The sequence below is a fragment of the Rhinoderma darwinii genome, chromosome 7, assembly GCF_050947455.1.
Source record: "Rhinoderma darwinii isolate aRhiDar2 chromosome 7, aRhiDar2.hap1, whole genome shotgun sequence".
In the NCBI taxonomy this organism is placed as follows: domain Eukaryota; kingdom Metazoa; phylum Chordata; class Amphibia; order Anura; family Rhinodermatidae; genus Rhinoderma; species Rhinoderma darwinii.
The window spans coordinates 137,985,663-138,002,950 of record NC_134693.1 but is presented as its reverse complement, the minus strand read 5'-3'; the positions used below and the strand labels follow the sequence as shown (position 1 = coordinate 138,002,950).

At 46.7% G+C, this 17,288-nt stretch overlaps 1 protein-coding gene across 1 annotated transcript; it reads right to left on the bottom strand.

Moving 5' to 3' along the window:
- Positions 1-592: 592 nt before the first annotated feature.
- CHST13 (carbohydrate sulfotransferase 13) lies at positions 593-16,761 on the bottom strand. The gene is made up of 3 exons (XM_075832419.1): positions 16,543-16,761; positions 2,821-2,900; positions 593-1,978 (listed from the first exon to the last, which is right to left on the bottom strand). Exons 1-3 carry the CDS (start codon positions 16,628-16,630, stop codon positions 1,133-1,135), a joined length of 1,014 nt encoding a protein of 337 aa, XP_075688534.1. The 5' UTR covers positions 16,631-16,761; the 3' UTR covers positions 593-1,132.
- Positions 16,762-17,288: the final 527 nt, after the last annotated feature.

The following is a 17,288-nucleotide window of genomic DNA, read 5'->3' as shown; positions in this document are numbered from 1 at the left end:
TCTGTGTATAGTGTTACTATCCTGACTTTAGCATTACAATAGAGCCATCATTAATTTGCCCACCTTCTAACGATGAGACGACTCTGCTGAAGCTATCCCAGTCTACACAGCAAAGCTGCCAAGCGAGCTGCAGAAGACAGGACATGCCAGCCTATAGCGACAATACTGGTTGCTAGTGTTGGAAACTGCAATATATATATATATACATACATACATACACACACACATTCCCTTTAAAGAATTTGCACACGACTGCCTGTAATTACGCGTGGACAGCCGTCCATTTTTACGGGCCGTACTCCCATTATGAAGCATAGGAGCACGGTCCGTAAAATAGACAATGTCCTAATTTTCCGGCAGGTTTCTACAGCACGGACACTCTGCCGTAGACATACGGGAAGGTGTCCGTCGGCCATAGAAACGAGTGGGCCTGTAGCTATGGGCAATTTTACGGATGTGTGCATGGGGCCTACCCCTATTGGCTGCAGTAGACAATGGATCCACTGGTGTCTGCACTAGGTTTTAATACTTGAGGCCAATAGTTCTGCACCGTGGATCCCACTTAAAGATTGCAAAAAAACGAAACAGCCAATTACATCATATTTAATTATTAACACATGGAAATACATCCACCATAAAGGAAAGCAATGGACAGTCTGTAAACATTATCCTGGTGTCCCACAACTATCCAATTTAGGGTCAATAGAAGTGGGTGATCCCATTCAGGAACAGGGGAGTGGGGGTTGGAGAGTTTAAAATAAAAAATATAAAGAACTTTCAACTCATGAATGTATTTCACACGGATGATAAACGCTCGAGCCGCATTAGCCGACGCCCTACAATAGCAAAATGGCCGATTCCTGCGGCCTTATCTTGCCGATATAGAAAGCAGCTAGCAAGAGTACCTAACACTACAGCATTCAAGTCCTGGTATAAAATGTGGAGTAGAAAAAAATAGCACTGGCACAGTCTTATCTGCGTTCACAGCCAAGGCAAAAAACACTCAAAAAAAATAATAATACTTAAAAACAATAAAGTTCACAGCGCAATAAATAAATTTGGCTCCATTGTATGTTTTCCTCCACTGGAAAAGTGCTAGAGAGCACCAGGCTCCTTCACCCTCCTCCCACGCTCAATGTATCTGCAAGTAATGTGGAATACTGTAATTGAAGAGCAAAAAGTCCATCTTGTAAAGGTTGAAGAGACGGCGTTGGTAGAAGCGGTTGATGCCCTTGAAGAAATCGGCTGCCATCCCATCGGTGGTTCGTGTGGTTTTGGAAGAAGATGGGAACTTGATGGAATCTCCTACCCCGATGAGCTGAAGGAGGTAGTTGGCATCTTCTTCTAGAGTCTCGTATTTGCCCACTATGTCATACTGGACAATACACGGGTGGCATAAGGAATGGACCCGTTCCCAGTGCTCATTGAACGGCTCTTCCCGTTGCGTTTGTGGGTCTACCAAGTAATATAGGAATTCTTCAAATGTAACGTCGTCTCCCCGTTCAAGTGCTTCAAGAGATGGGTCTCTGCGATGACGCTCGATTATCTTGGTGCCGTATCGCTTGTGAAAGGCCGTGTTGTACGTACGAGTAAATTTGTTCCTGTAGGCAGAAACCAGCCTCTCAAATGGCTCCCGTACAAAGATGAACTTCAGGTAGTTCCGGAGCCGGTAATTGATCTCGGAGGTGCTGAACTCGGAGAGGGTGCGAAGGTTAGTTGGAACATGAGCCTCGTTGGCTGGAATGAGCGTAGGGTCCTTATACTTGCCCTGGCCGGTGAGAACCATCATAACCCTCTTCCAGTTGGTGCACGCCACCTTAGGCACATAACAATACAGCAGCCCATGCGTGTCATCCACAATCAGGTGTTTGAGGTCATCAGCGGTGAGGACGCGGCGTTTCCGCGTGTAGGTCTTGCAGGCGCTGCCCAGCAGCTCCCGACGCCTCTGGTGTTTAGCTTGGATTGATGAACGCTCGAACTAAGAGTAAAAAAAATAAAAAAATTAGTATATATAAATATATTAAAAAAATAAAAAAAAAAAGAGCAGCCCCCTCCCATTCACTAAATACCCGTACGTCATATTTACCATTAAATTCCGATTACCCGCCCAATATAAAATAAAAGTAGAGAAATCTAGAAATCCAATGTTCGGCAGAAAACAGAGCTCGTCTATGTGAGCGCGCAGACAGCGATGACGTCTTTCCAAGACCGGTGAATGAACAGGGATCAGACCAGGTAGAACATGTTCCGTTCTTTTTGTGAAAGCCCAAACACCACCAGCGGACTCTGCCAAATCCCAATTGTAAAACTTTTTCCTGGATAACAAATTGTCCTAAATTTTAAGAGGCGCATAACAAAAAAATAAAATAATGAATTCACCATGGAAGGTCAGATCCAAGGGTGTACGCTCTATAGAGCGGCCTCCGAGACCCGAGTCAGGTTGGCCTCATCCTTCTTTCCCATTGACTGAACTCCCATCCTCCACCAACATTGCAAAGGAGGGAGAATCAGGGGTGTAACGATAGAGGGTTGTGGTCATACCCAAAATTTCTCTCTGCTCCAGTACTATAAATAATTCATTGGGGGCTCAGTTACCGATTTTGCTTTGGGGCCCATAAGCTTCACGTTTCCCCTCTAGGAAGGTTCCATTCTCTACAAAGGACGCCCTACCCTTCTCCTACGGAAAGTGGCCCCTTTTAACTTTTTCTATGGGTCCACCCTATGAGCATCCCTCAAGCTATACTAGGACATCATGACGGGGGGTGACGGCCGTCCGCTATAGGATGCATGGAGTCATCAGGGTAAGGGGCATCTACTCACCTGTTCACTGTCGTACAATGCTTGCAAGGGGCTTCGTCTTGGCTTCCCATTCCAATTGCCTTCAGAGAAATGATCCTCACCTTTGAGATACAGAAAAAAAATAATAACTATTATATATATATATTACACATACATACAAATAATTCAACCAATGACATCGCCTTTGGGACACGGATACGAGGAAGGAGGCGACTACACAGGGAACGTCACCACTGAATCTTCGTCTGTCATATTGGTTTAATCCAATTTTTTGGCAGCTTAGATATTTTTGACAGCGAAGAGACCAATGAAATGTCTGCGGTTCCTTAAAACGTGACAAGGGAATTTTCCAAGTATTTGGTAGCGTCTAATACTAGTGAACCCTGCACATTACCTCATCACCTGGAGTCCGTCCAAAACCCGGACTTCTCCTATTTCCCCCCCCCCCCCCCCCCCGTTAACAGCCGATGAATCTGACAAATGGTATTTTACAAAAAACTAATAAATCGTTGCAGTTATAGTTCTGTAACACCCCCCCCCCCAATCTGGATTTATTGCAATTTGCGTCCAGAATACATAAGGGTATCTTATATACATCATTTTTTTTTTTTTTTTTGGGAGTGTTTAAATATATAGGTCAACAGACTGCTCTTTTACTATAGCAGCAAACGCCAGTCACATCCGTCACTAAAACTGTGTCCAACATGGGAGACGTCAGCCGGCCTTGCGTGACAGCGTTTAGCTTTGAGCTCTCATCATCAGGATTTAATCTGAAAATAGTGTGTGGGGGGGGGGGGGGGTTAAAGTCTGGAAAGAAACCTTCCGTGGTCCCTCAGGAATCCCAAATCACATCTGGTTTTTATTGCCGCAGCAACGCAGAATAGAGAAGAAAAAAAAAAAAAAAAAAAGAACTGAGGTTTGGTATTCGATGACATCACAGCAGTTAACATGACGACATCACAGATCATTTAGAAAGTGGATCTAAGGTTTGTCTATTTTACAGCGTTTACACATTTCGATATAAAATGACAAAGAATTAAAATATCAGATTTTTTTTTTTGTCAGAACCTGCATCTGGTCTTGAGGTGCATTCCAGCTGCAATACCAGGCACAGCCTGTGGCCAAGAGTGGCGCTGTTTCTTCTGCAACCCTTTTAAATACAGAAAATCCCTAGAAAGCTTTTATCCAGCTTTTTCAGAACCCAGAATGCCAAGTCTGCTGAATGGCTATAGTATTAATTTCATGTAGAGTGCAGTTATTGCTTCTATAGGAGAACTCTGCACAAGGGTGTAACTATAGGGGGTGCAGAGATTGCAGTCGGACAAGGATCCTGGAGTCTAAGGGGGTCCAAAAAGTCTCATATGAAGAGGAGAGCAGTACTAGGACTGATGCATGATAGTTGGGGGGTCCTATTGAAGATTTTGCATTGGGGCCCAGGATCTTCAAGTTATGTCCTTGACCCTGCAGGTAGGAGGTCACGCGTCGGCACGCAGTCAGATCACGTTCGGTTAGAAGTGAAGCTGACGGGTGTTTTGTTTCCACTGTAATCGTCACATTTCAATAGATTTCCTGACCTCAGAGACAATTTCAATCCCTAGTGTTCTGATGATGTATGGACAGTATGAGCCGTAGGTGTGCGGCAGCGACAAAGATCTCATGTAGATTGGGTTTCCCTTTAATGCTTAAAACACAACAACATCAGCCGACAGCAGCAGGACGGACGCCAGACACTATATAGAGAAGGTGTCGGCCAGGAGTATCCGACCGCGGTAGACAGAGGCCGTAATAGGAGTCTTCCGGTATGACGGTTTATAATACTACGGGGAAATATACTCAAACAAAAGCAAGAGAAGGGGGAGGTGGACCCAGTATCACACATGAGGCTTAGATACACCAGCTCAGCAGACAGGATCACAAGTAAAAGGCTTAGATATAGCAGCACAGTCTCACCATAGGATTAGATACATAAGATTAGGCCTCATTCACATCTGCGTTGGAGGCTCAGTTAAGAGCCTTGGTCACAGATCCGTCCGAAAATACTGGAAACCGTAGCGCAGCATGCTGCACAATAGTTGCCGGTGAAACCACAGACACCTTGACAGAACCAATTGAAGTCATTGGGTTCTGTCATTCAACGGAACCGGCGCTTCAGGTTTTTTTTCTGTTCTCCTCTGACTGAGCAGGACAATGGAGAGCGCAATGTAGGTTTGAACTCAGCCTTAGATGGTCGTTAGATTGTGAAGTTTTCTTCAGTGGCGTAACTAGTGCTGTAGGAGTCATAGCGGCTGCTACGGGGCCCACGGCATGAGGGTGCCTGTGCCGCTCGCCATCATGCCCAGTGGTGCCGCTAGCAGAAGACCATGGCTGCTACAGTGGTAGCGACGCCACATTCAAATCGTATTTGCTTCCTTAGGACGCAGATACTATTGAACACTACGGCAGAGCAGGACTATGCCATTTACTAGGTCACGGGCCACGCTCGGCCTGCAGCCTATCATGCGCGGGGTCTGGATCCTTGCGCACGACGGCGTGATGACGTCACTGGATCACGCAAGGATCCAGTTGGCGTTGATTAGCTCCATTAGTCGCGGGAACGGGTCCTAGTTGTGTGACTTTGTTTGGGGGGGGGGGGGGGGGTGTGTCGCTATCTACAGGATGGGGGGTGACCGTTTACAGGGGGGGCTGTGTGTGGCACCGAGGGGAGGGAGGGGCAGTCAAAAGTTTGCTATGGGGCCCAGTCTTTCCTAGTTACGCCCCTGGTGTTCTGCTTTGTGGAGAGAAGCTTATTCTCAATTCTGTTTCATTGAACACTGAATAGAAACTCTCAGAACTGGTGAGAAATGGGAATTACCCTGGTGCCCGGAGACAGCTGATCAGTGTGGGGCCGGGTGTTGGACCCCCACCAATCATATACGGCTGACCGGTCCTGTGGATAATTTCAACAGTTGTCCGTTCCTGGACAACCCTTTTAAGAAACAAAGTCTTGACTTCCAGAGTCGGACAGGTCCATATAGAGCAGGCTGAAGACTTGTATTGTACTGCAGAGAACGGTTATATGAGACACATAGTATAGAAAATCGAATGGTTCCGATAGGACATAAAGGAGGGCAGAATTCAGATCAGGGTCGTACAGGCCCACCAGAGATTCTCCAGTGACAGAGCCCACCCACAAAAATCACCTCTGTGATCCGTTCTGACAGTTTGGTCCGATGTTCCTGATAAAGCTGGGTGGCATCCAATATGGCTGCCCGCAGTGGTAGTCACTGATTTTCCTAGACCCACAAGCAGTAATCCATTCACAGTAGGGCTGTTCTTTTTATCAGGAGGACAACCATATATTTAATTGGGGGATTTTAGGGGCAAATGCTCTTGAAGCCCCTTTCTGCATCTTTCTTCAGTTCCAAACCTGCGTAATATGGACGCCAGTCACCCGGCAGCCTCAGCCCCCGTCCATGATGAGCAATGAACTCTGTTCTGCAGGAGTTCAGTATCTGTTCCACATCTGGAGAACATTAGACTTCTTCAGAGGATACGGTCTACAGAAGAGCAGAATTGACGCAATTTAAGACATCTTAAAAAAAAGAAGCCCTAGACGGCCCGTCACACGTCTGGTCTTGTGTATAAGTTATGGTAAAGGAGAAGGACGGAGGACAATACCACCTTTCATTCGTCACTCATGTTATAAGTCAGGTAATAAGGGTATTGGATAACAGAAGGAGGAACCTGGTTGGGCTTGGCAATCTGGGTAGACTCGCTCGATGCGTGTCAAGCCAAGGGGGCCAACGTCTACTTGGAGGCAGCCAATATCTGGGCTGTTTCATTGCAACTTGGCATATAAGGAGAAAAATTAGAACCAAAAGTACAGAGTTGCTAACATCAATTGCAAGTCCAGATAGGGAGGTAATAAAAGGGATTTATTGGGTTGTAAATAAAATAGGCAATTAGATAGGCCATGCGTTTCGACGCTGGACTAGCGTCTTCATCAGGCCATGTGGTCATTGCAACTTGGGCTTCAAGCGAACTTGTAAGAGGAGAGTGCAGTCACCTCACCTGATCGCGAGATTTCCAGGGACCAAGCGTCCACCATGGACCCCTGCAAGAGCGTGGGCCTAAGAGGTAGGGAATCAGCAGGTCAGAGGGTCATAGTCGAGAAGCCATCTGAAGTTGGGGTGCCAGGGAAACTGCCAGGCACTCTGAATAAGTCAAGTAAAGTTAAGAAAAGTCGTTCAGACAAGATCATAAAACTGTAAGGGTATGTTCACACGGCAGCCTCCGTTACGGCTGAAATTACGGAGATGTTTTCAGGAGAAACCAGCTCCGGAATTTCAGCCGTAATGGCATGTGCAGGCGCTTTTCGCTGCGTCCATTACGGACGTAATTGGAGCTGTTTTTCCATGGAGTCAATGGAAACCGGCTCCAATTACGTCTCAAGAAGTGACAGGCACTTCTTTGACACGGGCGTCTTTTTTTACGCGCCGTCTTTTGACAGCGGCACGTAAAAAAAAATGACCGTCGGCACAGAACATCGTAAGACCCATTCAAATGAATGGTCAGATGTTTGCAGACGCTTTTGAGACGCATTTTCGGACATAATTCGAGGCTAAAACGCCCGAATTACGTCAGTAAATAAGGTGTGTGAACCCAGCCTAAATCTATTGAGGATCAGTAGGGCCCTTCACCCCTACATATGGTCACGTAACACAGGCAGACATTGGTTCTGGACTCGCTGTATAGCCGGAATACAATGCACGCAGGGGCAGACGTTATAGCGGAGGGCACCTGTGCAAGAACAGTATAAGGGCTCCTTGCTCTCCAGTCATAGATCATCCCTTTTATCTCTAACAATTCACCAGTATGAGAAATAATCCCAGTCCCTTACATGCAATATAATGGACAGTAGGATACGGATAGCAGATTTTATGGTGGCAGTGGGCCACCTTTCCTGTTGGGCACAGGTCGCACATATCGTATATCCTCCCGTGAATGCGGGGCTCGGATAGACTGGTCCTATGGGTGACGGTAATGGGAAATCTTGCAAGAATGGAGACACTTCACCCCTGTTGGATCAACTCCCTCCAAAAGGTGCCCAGTATAAAGTTAAAAAAAATAAAATCTATTATCCACCCCCAGATGTTCTAGTTCCAGTGTTTGAGGGTCGGCAGCACCTTCCCTGGTCTTCTACTTCAGAGTGGACGTTCCGGTAACAAGTTTCAGTAGGCACTGCCACCACTTGTGGGCGAGATATGCCAGATCTATAGGAGTATGAACCTCTGTTACCCGCACGCCACATCCGGCTTTACAATGCAACAGACAGAACAGATTTGGGTTATTTGGGCCATTACTTGACCAGAATCCAAATGGGAAAAGAAAACCAAGATCTCAGCCTGGAAGATGCAGTAAAACATTTACCATAATGGCAACTGAGCAACAACATCCGGTCATGAAAATCTCCGAGCATCAAGTCATTTATTTATTTTTTACTCAACCGGATTGTTTGGTTTATTAAAGTCTCTCTCTCGGCCAGTCATCTTCCCACAGGAAATTAAGAAATTCTTCATGGTTTAGGCAACACCGTTAACCCAGTATAAAAATCAGAGAGGCAAAATATCATGTTCAATGCCCAGCAGAGCAATAGAGGGTTATACCTCATTATACCTTTTTACAATTGCACCATCAAGGTGACCTAGGGAATGCAATAGTACCCTCCACTGGGTAACAAATGTGCTGGGAAATAATATACCACATAGGTTAATGAGCATGGGCCCCTCCCAGTCACGTAGCACAACAGGAAAGGTCACTTGGTACTTCAAGGGTCATCAACTAGTCCAGGCTTTGAACCGACCCAAGAAATGACATGTACCCAATTTATTGGATGTTGGTTGATTGACAGATTTAAAAGAGAACATGCACGCTGCCTGCAGTCACCACTAGAGGGTGCTTAGGAGCTGCATACAGTTATATAGGGAAGTATGCAGTAAGCTCCCCCTAGTGGTGACTACAGGGAGTCGGCATCTTCTCTTTCACGTTTATGTCTATGCAGGGGATTTGGAGCGGTGTAAAAACCCCAGATCTAGCCACTATAAAGATATTAAACAGTTAATCAGCGCCGGATTTTATGCTCTTATCTTAATATTCTAGATTTGGAAATTTAGCCCCGAACTCCTATCGCTGTAGGTTAACATCTTGTTCACCAAAAGTTTTGCAAAAATTGTAACTCGCTCTCCGTTGACAGGGTGGAAAGTTACCAGCCGATATTTCTCCTGGGATCATAAATTCAGAATCATCCTGAGGGCCGGATTTAGGGACTGACTCGCTTCTCAATAGGGTCCTATCATCGGACGGCCACAGAAGGTTTACCGGACACATTATTATTCCAGTCTCCTGCCAACACTTTCCTGGCTGCATTTTAAAACTCTGCACAATTGAATGTCGACGATTTTTGCAAAAACAATTTACAACAAGAATTATATTGCGTTTCCGGGCTATTTTGCACTTACATCCAGCTGTCCCCGACGTGACAACGGGCATTATAAGGGCTGCCATTCGTGGTCACCCAGCTACAGCCCCACCCTCCATGGCTCCTTACCACCCGATTTAACACTAGCTCTGGCATTCTATTTGTGAACCAGGTAGCTCAGGATGAGCAGTCTAAAAGTGAACTGAATAATTGCGATCCATCTGTGGCTGCAACCTGTGGGGCCTCCCGGAACAATCTCAAAGAAAATGGCATCCCACATGGCACCCAAGACCTCACAAATACATCCACAAACTCTTCTTCCAGACAGGAGATACCATGAAAACGTGAGCACCTAGAAAATCAATGATGTAATGCTAGGCCGCGTTCTCTGGTTACACAGGGAAACGAAACCTCAGCTCCTGTTTCTGGTGACCCGACTTTCCTTATTTAATATTAACCACGTGCATAAAGAATACCAATCCAGCCGGACGTAACATTATACGGGGAAAGTAAAGGGTTGAGATCGATATAGCTCAGCCAATGTTCTTTACATGTCCCAGGAGACATCTATACGGCCCCTCTCCAGTGCTAGTACATGTGAAAGGAGATGTATAGGAGAGAAAAAAGGGAGGCTGACCTGTCTCTGGCTGGGAGGCAGCTTGCTGCAGTAACCTCCCTCCACTGAAGACAAAAAAAGTTTATACTTACCCAGAACTCCCTACTTTTTCCTCCAGTCCGGCCTCCTGGGATGACGCTTCATTCGATGCGACCGCTGCAGCCTGTGTGATTGTAGATTTACGCAGCGTAGCCGACCCGAGGGGGACCAGACCTAAAAGTGTAGGGGGTGGGATTTGTGTGTAATGATAATGGGGCAGATTAATATGGTCTTAAATTTAGACTTAGAATAGATGCAGCAGATTTATTACAGTGGCTCATGATGGATGATAAATTTGGCGCATCTTTAGACACATCTAACGTTATACCACCTCTTGCTTGGCTTACGTTTGCGCCAAAATTTAGCACCCCCTATTTTCCACTAACCCGCACCCCCTTGCGAGTCGCAAAAAAAGGGTCTAACAATTTATAAACGTGGCGCACGGCATGTACAACAGAACTCTGGCGCAAGCGCATGATGATGTCTCGATATAAGCGAGGAGTGTACAGGGAGGCGGGATGGTCTGCAGTGACTTTTACCCCCTGCGTGCGCTGGTAAATATCACACTGAATACCGACCAGACTGAGCAAACAACTCCCGACCTGACACTTTAACTTCTGCTTTAACCCCTTACTTGGCAGTGCTGCCCGCACATCATCACGTATTGGGCTCATGAAGTCACAATCATACTGGACGCCATTGTTTTTCTCATTGGTTGTCATGACGGTGTCAAACTTAGGACTACGTGGTAACGGGACGCAGTGAACGACATCTACATCATTTCTTTGCTTTTGCAACCCGTTCTGACCTGCTCAGGCTCCATCCCACGTCTCCCCGCTCCTTAAGAGTAATTAGGCCAAAATACCAAAAACACTATGATGTCATACGCTTGGGTGCAGGGATTGATCCATAGGGCAAGGTCAGTATAGAGGTCCATGAAATTTGCAAAGTTCATCTGATAGTGATTTAAGTTTATGGGTGCGTACCTTGTTTCCGTACCTCCCGTTCACTATAGTGGAGGGCGATTGTTCATGCGGGGCAACCTCGCAGGTAGGGATGGGGGACTGGGCACCCCACTTCTGTGGAGTAATAAGGGAGCCATAATAGAGCTTTGCTATAGTAGAGCTTTTTCTAGATGCCCCAATGTAAAGTCATCTGTCTGGTCACAGATCCAGCAAAGATATAAAGAGGTTGTCTGAATAAAAAACAAAAAACACATTTCTCAATACCCTACAATTGAATTCAAAGAGTTGATGGGGGGGGGGGGGGGGGGTCTCTATTAGAGATCTCCAATTAGTTGAAGCGAAGGAGCGTCTCCCCATCTTTTAGGAGGACTGGGCCTTTCCGATGTCAATGGGCTCCACGTGATGCTTCATTTCCCCTGTGGTGGCGCTGCAGGGAAATGGAGCACAGAATACAGCTGATCTTTTTGTTACGATCGTACCCCAGCGATTGCTCAAAGTCAAAAACGCTTTTGATTGCACGTATTATACAATCACAAATGATTGTATTCCCTTGAAAACAGCTCCATATTTTACAGCCATTTTTACTTGAATGTGTGAACATAGCCTTAGGCCTAATTCACACGAGCGTGTTGAACGTCCGTGGGACGGCCGTTGAAACAACGGCCGTCCCACGGACCTATGTAATTGAATGTGGCCGTTCACACAGCCGTTGTTTCAACGGACCGTGCGAAGGGTCCGTGGGAAAATAGGACATGTCCTGTCTTTTCACGCATCCCTGCATAGACTCAACTATGGGGGATGTGTGACATCGCGTCCCGCAGCGCTGAGCACAGATGCACCTCGGACGTGAAAAACTGCAGTTTTTCACGTCCGAGATGCGCCACGCTCGTGTGAATACGGCCTCAGGGCAAGTAAAATACAGAGCGATTTTCAAGGGGATACAACCTCTGATTTTCAGCTGTTTTTAAAGTATCAAACGTTTTTGATGCGTTTTTTTGGAGCCCTTTTTCTATTGACAATTAAAAACTGCGCCAGAGGTGACCTGCTCCTTTTTATGGGGCATTTTTTACGCGCCGTATTTTCAAACAGGCGTGTAAAAAAAACGCACCGTCTGAAGAAACAAAGTTTTTCCCATTCAAATCAATGAGCGGATGTTTGTAGGCGTTCATCTTCCGTTATTTCAGGCGTTTACGCCCCAAAAACACTGCGTGTGAACATGCCCTTACACAGACCCGATTGCTTCGGAATCCATTTTTAAGCAAGCGGTTTAATAAGGATTGCAATTTGAATGCCTTTGTGTCTGGAGCAAAAGTGAGAGGGGGGGGGGGGGGATGGTAATCACATACAAACGCTATACATCAGGGGTCTTTTACTGATGGCTTTTCATCTGTTGCAAAACGACAACTCCCAGCATGCACTGTCAGAGCACGCTGAGAGTTGCAGTTTGGCAACAGCTGGAGAGCCACAGGAAGGAGACCACTGGCTCCCAGAGCAGCTGCTTTGGCTATAGTTACAACCAAACCTTTCATCAGTCAATTCATCCATCACTCATCATACATCTACCTCTCCAGCCAACAGCGATCCCATGTCTATGGTCAGGTTTAAACGTGTTTGAGAGAGTTGCATTCTGGGAGCTACAATGATGCGAGGTGAGGGGTCTTGTCACACGGCGGGTCCTTTATTGGAGAGAAGCGGCGCAGAGACAAAAGAAAAAAAAAACCCTTTAAGGCTATGTTCACACGGGGTCTTATGCCGAGTTTTTTGACGCGGAAACCGCGTCGCAAAACTCGGCAGAAACGGCCCGAGAACGCCTCCCATTGATTTCAATGGGAGGCGTCGGCGTCTTTTTCCCGCGAGCAGTAAAACTGCCTCGCGGGGAAAAGAAGCGACATGCCCTATCTTCGGGCGCTTCCGCCTCCGACCTCCCATTGACTTCAATGGGAGGCAGGAGAAAGCGTGTTTTCTGCCCGCGGCGCTCAATGGCCGCGGGCGAAAAACGGCGCGATAATTGCTATTCACACGGAGTATTTTGGGGGAGGAATATCTGCCTCAAAATTCCGTTTGGAGCTTTGAGGCAGATATTCCTCCCCCAAAATACTCCGTGTGAACATAGCCTAAAGGTTATTCACGGCAAGTTCACACGCTGCATAAATACTGCGGCAAAAACGCTCAGAAATTGACCTGCAGTGCGTTTTTTTTATTCCGCAGCATGTCAATTGTATTTGCATAATTGCCGCTTCTGCTGCATTGAATTCAATGGGGAGGTCAAACCCGCAACAAATAGCAGACGTTGCGAAAATCGCATTCAGAAAAAAAAAATAAAAATAAAATATTCTATCTGCTAAGATGATGTTTCATTCCATATGACCGTCCAATCACAGGCTACAGCGGTCACATGGCATGAAACGTCATCCCAGGAGGCAGGGCTGAGGGTAAGTATGGGGGGGGTGGGGGGTTTTTTGCATCTATTTTCTGCAGCGGATCTTCCGGCCCGAAAAACAGCCCCACAATTTGGTGCGGTTTATCGTCTGGAATTCCCTGCAGTCGCCATTGCGGAAACGCTGTGTTTTTTTTTTTTTACGCTTTGTATCCGCCCTGTGTGAGCATACACAAGATATGTCATAAAATGTCGGATAGGTGCGGGTCTCGAGAACAAGGGTTCCTCAAACAGTGAGGCCGCCGCATCAAGGCGGAGACTTTGTGGAGAGGTGGCTGGGATTAGAACTCGCTGAGCTACGTGGTTTCCATAACTCCTATAGAAGTGAATGGGAGCGAACTCGGCTGTTTCCGCAATTCCGGCCACCTCTGCACGGAGTCGCCATCTGGCAGCGGCGGCCTCGCCGTGACAGTTCTGGGACCCGCATCGATCTGACATTTATGGCAAATCTTATGGATATGCTATAAACGTCTGACATGAAAATACTCCTAGAAGTCCGCTATATAGTGTCGTCTGTAGGTTTGAAGTAAAAGTGTGTAATTGGGCTCTGTTTATAGGTCGTTATGGGAAAACGTTTGCGCCAAATTTAGCTGCAGGCACCCATTCACCCGATGAACACGGTTTTTTACGGTACAGAAGAGCACAGCAGACTGCGATTTCCTATACATGGGCCACTGCAAAAACACGTTATTTATCTTTAACACTGTGGCCAATGGCTGAAGCTCGCCGCTATACGTTAAAGAATACTCCTGACTTCTGCGAAAACAAAAATGTGAACAGAGCCTTAGATCATCCTAGCGCACTAATAAACGGTGGTGACAACTGCATATCAGATAGGGCAACGACATAGTAATTGCCTGTAAACGAGGCGCTATATCCCGGTGTGTGGTCTCCTGGGGGGGGGGGGTAATTGAGACATCTGCCGTCTCTAGCTACAACTGGACGGCAGCGTTACCATGGGGTCTGAACTGTCCAACACAGAAACTAGGCCTCGTTTCCCATAGCAACCAATCAGAGCACAGCTTTAATTTCTTAAACTGCACTGTGATTGGTTGCTATGGGTAACAGGGCCTAGTTATAGGACAGCTATGATGAATAAGAGCCATTTTGCACCAGAGGGGGGGGGGGTCACTGGCTCCTCTTACACCCCATACAGCCAACATGGAGGGTGACCCCAGACGCAGTGACATCACTAGCCCACATGGGGCCCCTGGCATGCACGGACTGTCCGTAGAAATGTCCAATTATTGCGCTTTCCCATAATTTTTTTTTATCTGATGACGGTTTTTAAAGGGACGCAACACTTAAATTCTACCTTCTCTGTAATATCATCATATGAAATCTACTGTTCTCTGTTATCAGACATTTGAATTACTGTAGTATTCGTCATTAGGATGAGCGGCAGGAAGTCTAGAAACCTCGCTGCCCCCATGATTATTACTTTATATCATATATTTCCAGTGCTGAGACATTTACACCCATATGTGTGACGGAGATCAGCCGCTCCTCTTATAACGCTGCTGCGCTATTATAAGGCGCTGACAATTTTAGGGTGAGTGGCCCCTTAAGAACTGCGCCAGGGAGAAATCAGTCATTACTTTTTAAATATTGCACATAATAAGAATTAATTGCAGTCGGAGGGGACGGGGGTTCACGGGTGATGTCAGCTTTAAAATATTTCCGTGTTTTTATAAGCCCACCGCCTCCAGGGGTCCCAAACAGATTGTGAGGCCAGAGAAACTTCCACAATGCAGCCAGACACAGGGAGCGTGTGTTGAGGAAGACGAAAGGGGGGGGGGGGGAGGGGGGGGTATATGGAGGTGTTTATTTTGATCTGCCACATTGGCAGTGACTATGGGAGGGGCGGCCATAGCCTAAACAATTAACCCATTCAATACCAGTTAATTTTAGAGTCACCGCGGTCTAAGGTATTTATACAGTCTGGACCACAGAATGAATGAACATTTCCATAGGGTGTCTAAATACAGATGTAGCAGAGCTGAATGTCGTAATTTAAATCATTTCTTTCACGCAGGCAAGTAACGAATAATTGAATCTGCAGTCCCATGTAAAAACATTACGAATTCGCCATGAGTTGTGCCAAACGACAAACACAGTTCTGCTGCTACATTGCCCTGACTTAAAGCGCAGACAGAAATGTGTAGGTTAGCAGAGGTGTAACTTTAAGCTCCTGGGCCCCCATGCATCCAATCTTACATGGGGCAGAAGAAAATGTCAGGACCCCCCTCAGTCTCCATGGGCGGGTGCGATGGCAATCTCTGCACCCCGAACGGCTTCTCCCCTGAGGACCACACCAGTTTCCCTATAGGGTTAACACAAGGGTAGTAGGGGTACAATTAACCCCATGAGGCGCAGGATCTACCCAAAGTGGAAATGTAAAGAGACTCGCTGAGAGGTTCCATTCATTAAACTGCAAACCCAACACAGGAACATTCCTCAGCCGGGTCCTGGGAGGCGCTGCATGAATAAAAGAGAATATTTCATACCTATAACACAGCGAGGGGGGCACATATTTATAGCGCGCCTACAGAACAGGCCGGCGGAGTTAACGCTTTGCTTGCCACATGGTATCTAATAAACAAATGCAAAGTCATAAAAAAGAAAAGTAGAAAGAAAAAAAAAAGTTATACTCTCGAAGCCAAAAATTTGACAGATTGGTAATGGGTGGGTCAAAGAGCTTGCAATCTGTACCAGTCAGGATGCTCGGAGGGGACTGTACACTTCCAGATCTTGAGAGGTTTTTGCCCCACTAATCTCAAGGCTGAGTTTACACAGATCGCCCAACTTTCACGCAACTTTTTACACCCCATATCTTTCTTCGTAACCGTAGCACAACTTAATATAGGTCTATGGGCTGCGAGCGAGCGCCTTTAACGCCTGCGTGTAGCCCCCGGCCACGATAAACTGGCCACAGATACAACGATCCAGCCACATTTGCGTGGTCATGGACAATGGGAACGGTCGGCCAACCACAATGACCAAGAATTATCGCACCGCGTCCACATCCACTTATCGGAATGAATAAACGTTGTTACCGTAGACGCAACAATTGTTGCAAATCAACCCTCTTATTAGCCATTGACGGAGGCCAGAATGATTTGCTGACCCATGGAGCTTGCATTTTAAGTGGCAGAAAGTTGGTGGATTGTGCTTGGCTTCCTCCAGCTCCTCTAATCCCAATCCTCCCCGGGGTGAGGGCGACACTTACCTGAGCTCAGGCTGCTCTGAGAGTAGAAGATGATCAGTATGAAGGACCCCAGACAGGTCGCCAGGACCATCACTTTGCTTCTCCTCATGCTGCGCAGGGAACCAGCCCTGGGTGCTCATTGCCTGCAGAGTGTGAACAGATCCACAGTCCCTGCTCTGTCTGCACAGCCAGAGAAGCCACAAAGGAGTGTACCACCTGCCTCTACCTTCATGGGGAGGATCGGTCCTCAAATACTGGAACAACTTTGTATTAAACTCGCCCTGTAATTTTAGTCTCGTACAATGTTATATCCCTGAGCTCATTACCCTCTAATAAGTGATCACATGATTTCAGGAGTCTTATCATGCCAAAAAATGTCCACCCCTTTGTGTACCCTCCCCTCCCCCTCATATATAAGACATGGTATAGACCGTCCTGGGAGCTTCTGTTCTCACAGAGTTTGCTGTCTCTGCAAAGTTTGATAGTGTGTGCAAATGAAGCGCAGTGTAAGTGATACAAGCGAGTGATACAATGTAACTGTGTGTACGTCCCTGTGTGCGAGTGATACAATGTAACTGTGTGGTACGTCCCTGTGTGTGAGTGATACAGTGTAACTGTGTGTATGTCCCTGTGTGTGAGTGATACTGTGTGGTACGTCCCTGTGTGTGAGTGATACATTGTAACTGTGTGGTACGTCCCTGTGTGTGAGTGATACAGTGTAACTGTGTGTATGTCCCCGTGTGTGAGTGATACAGTGTAACTGTGTG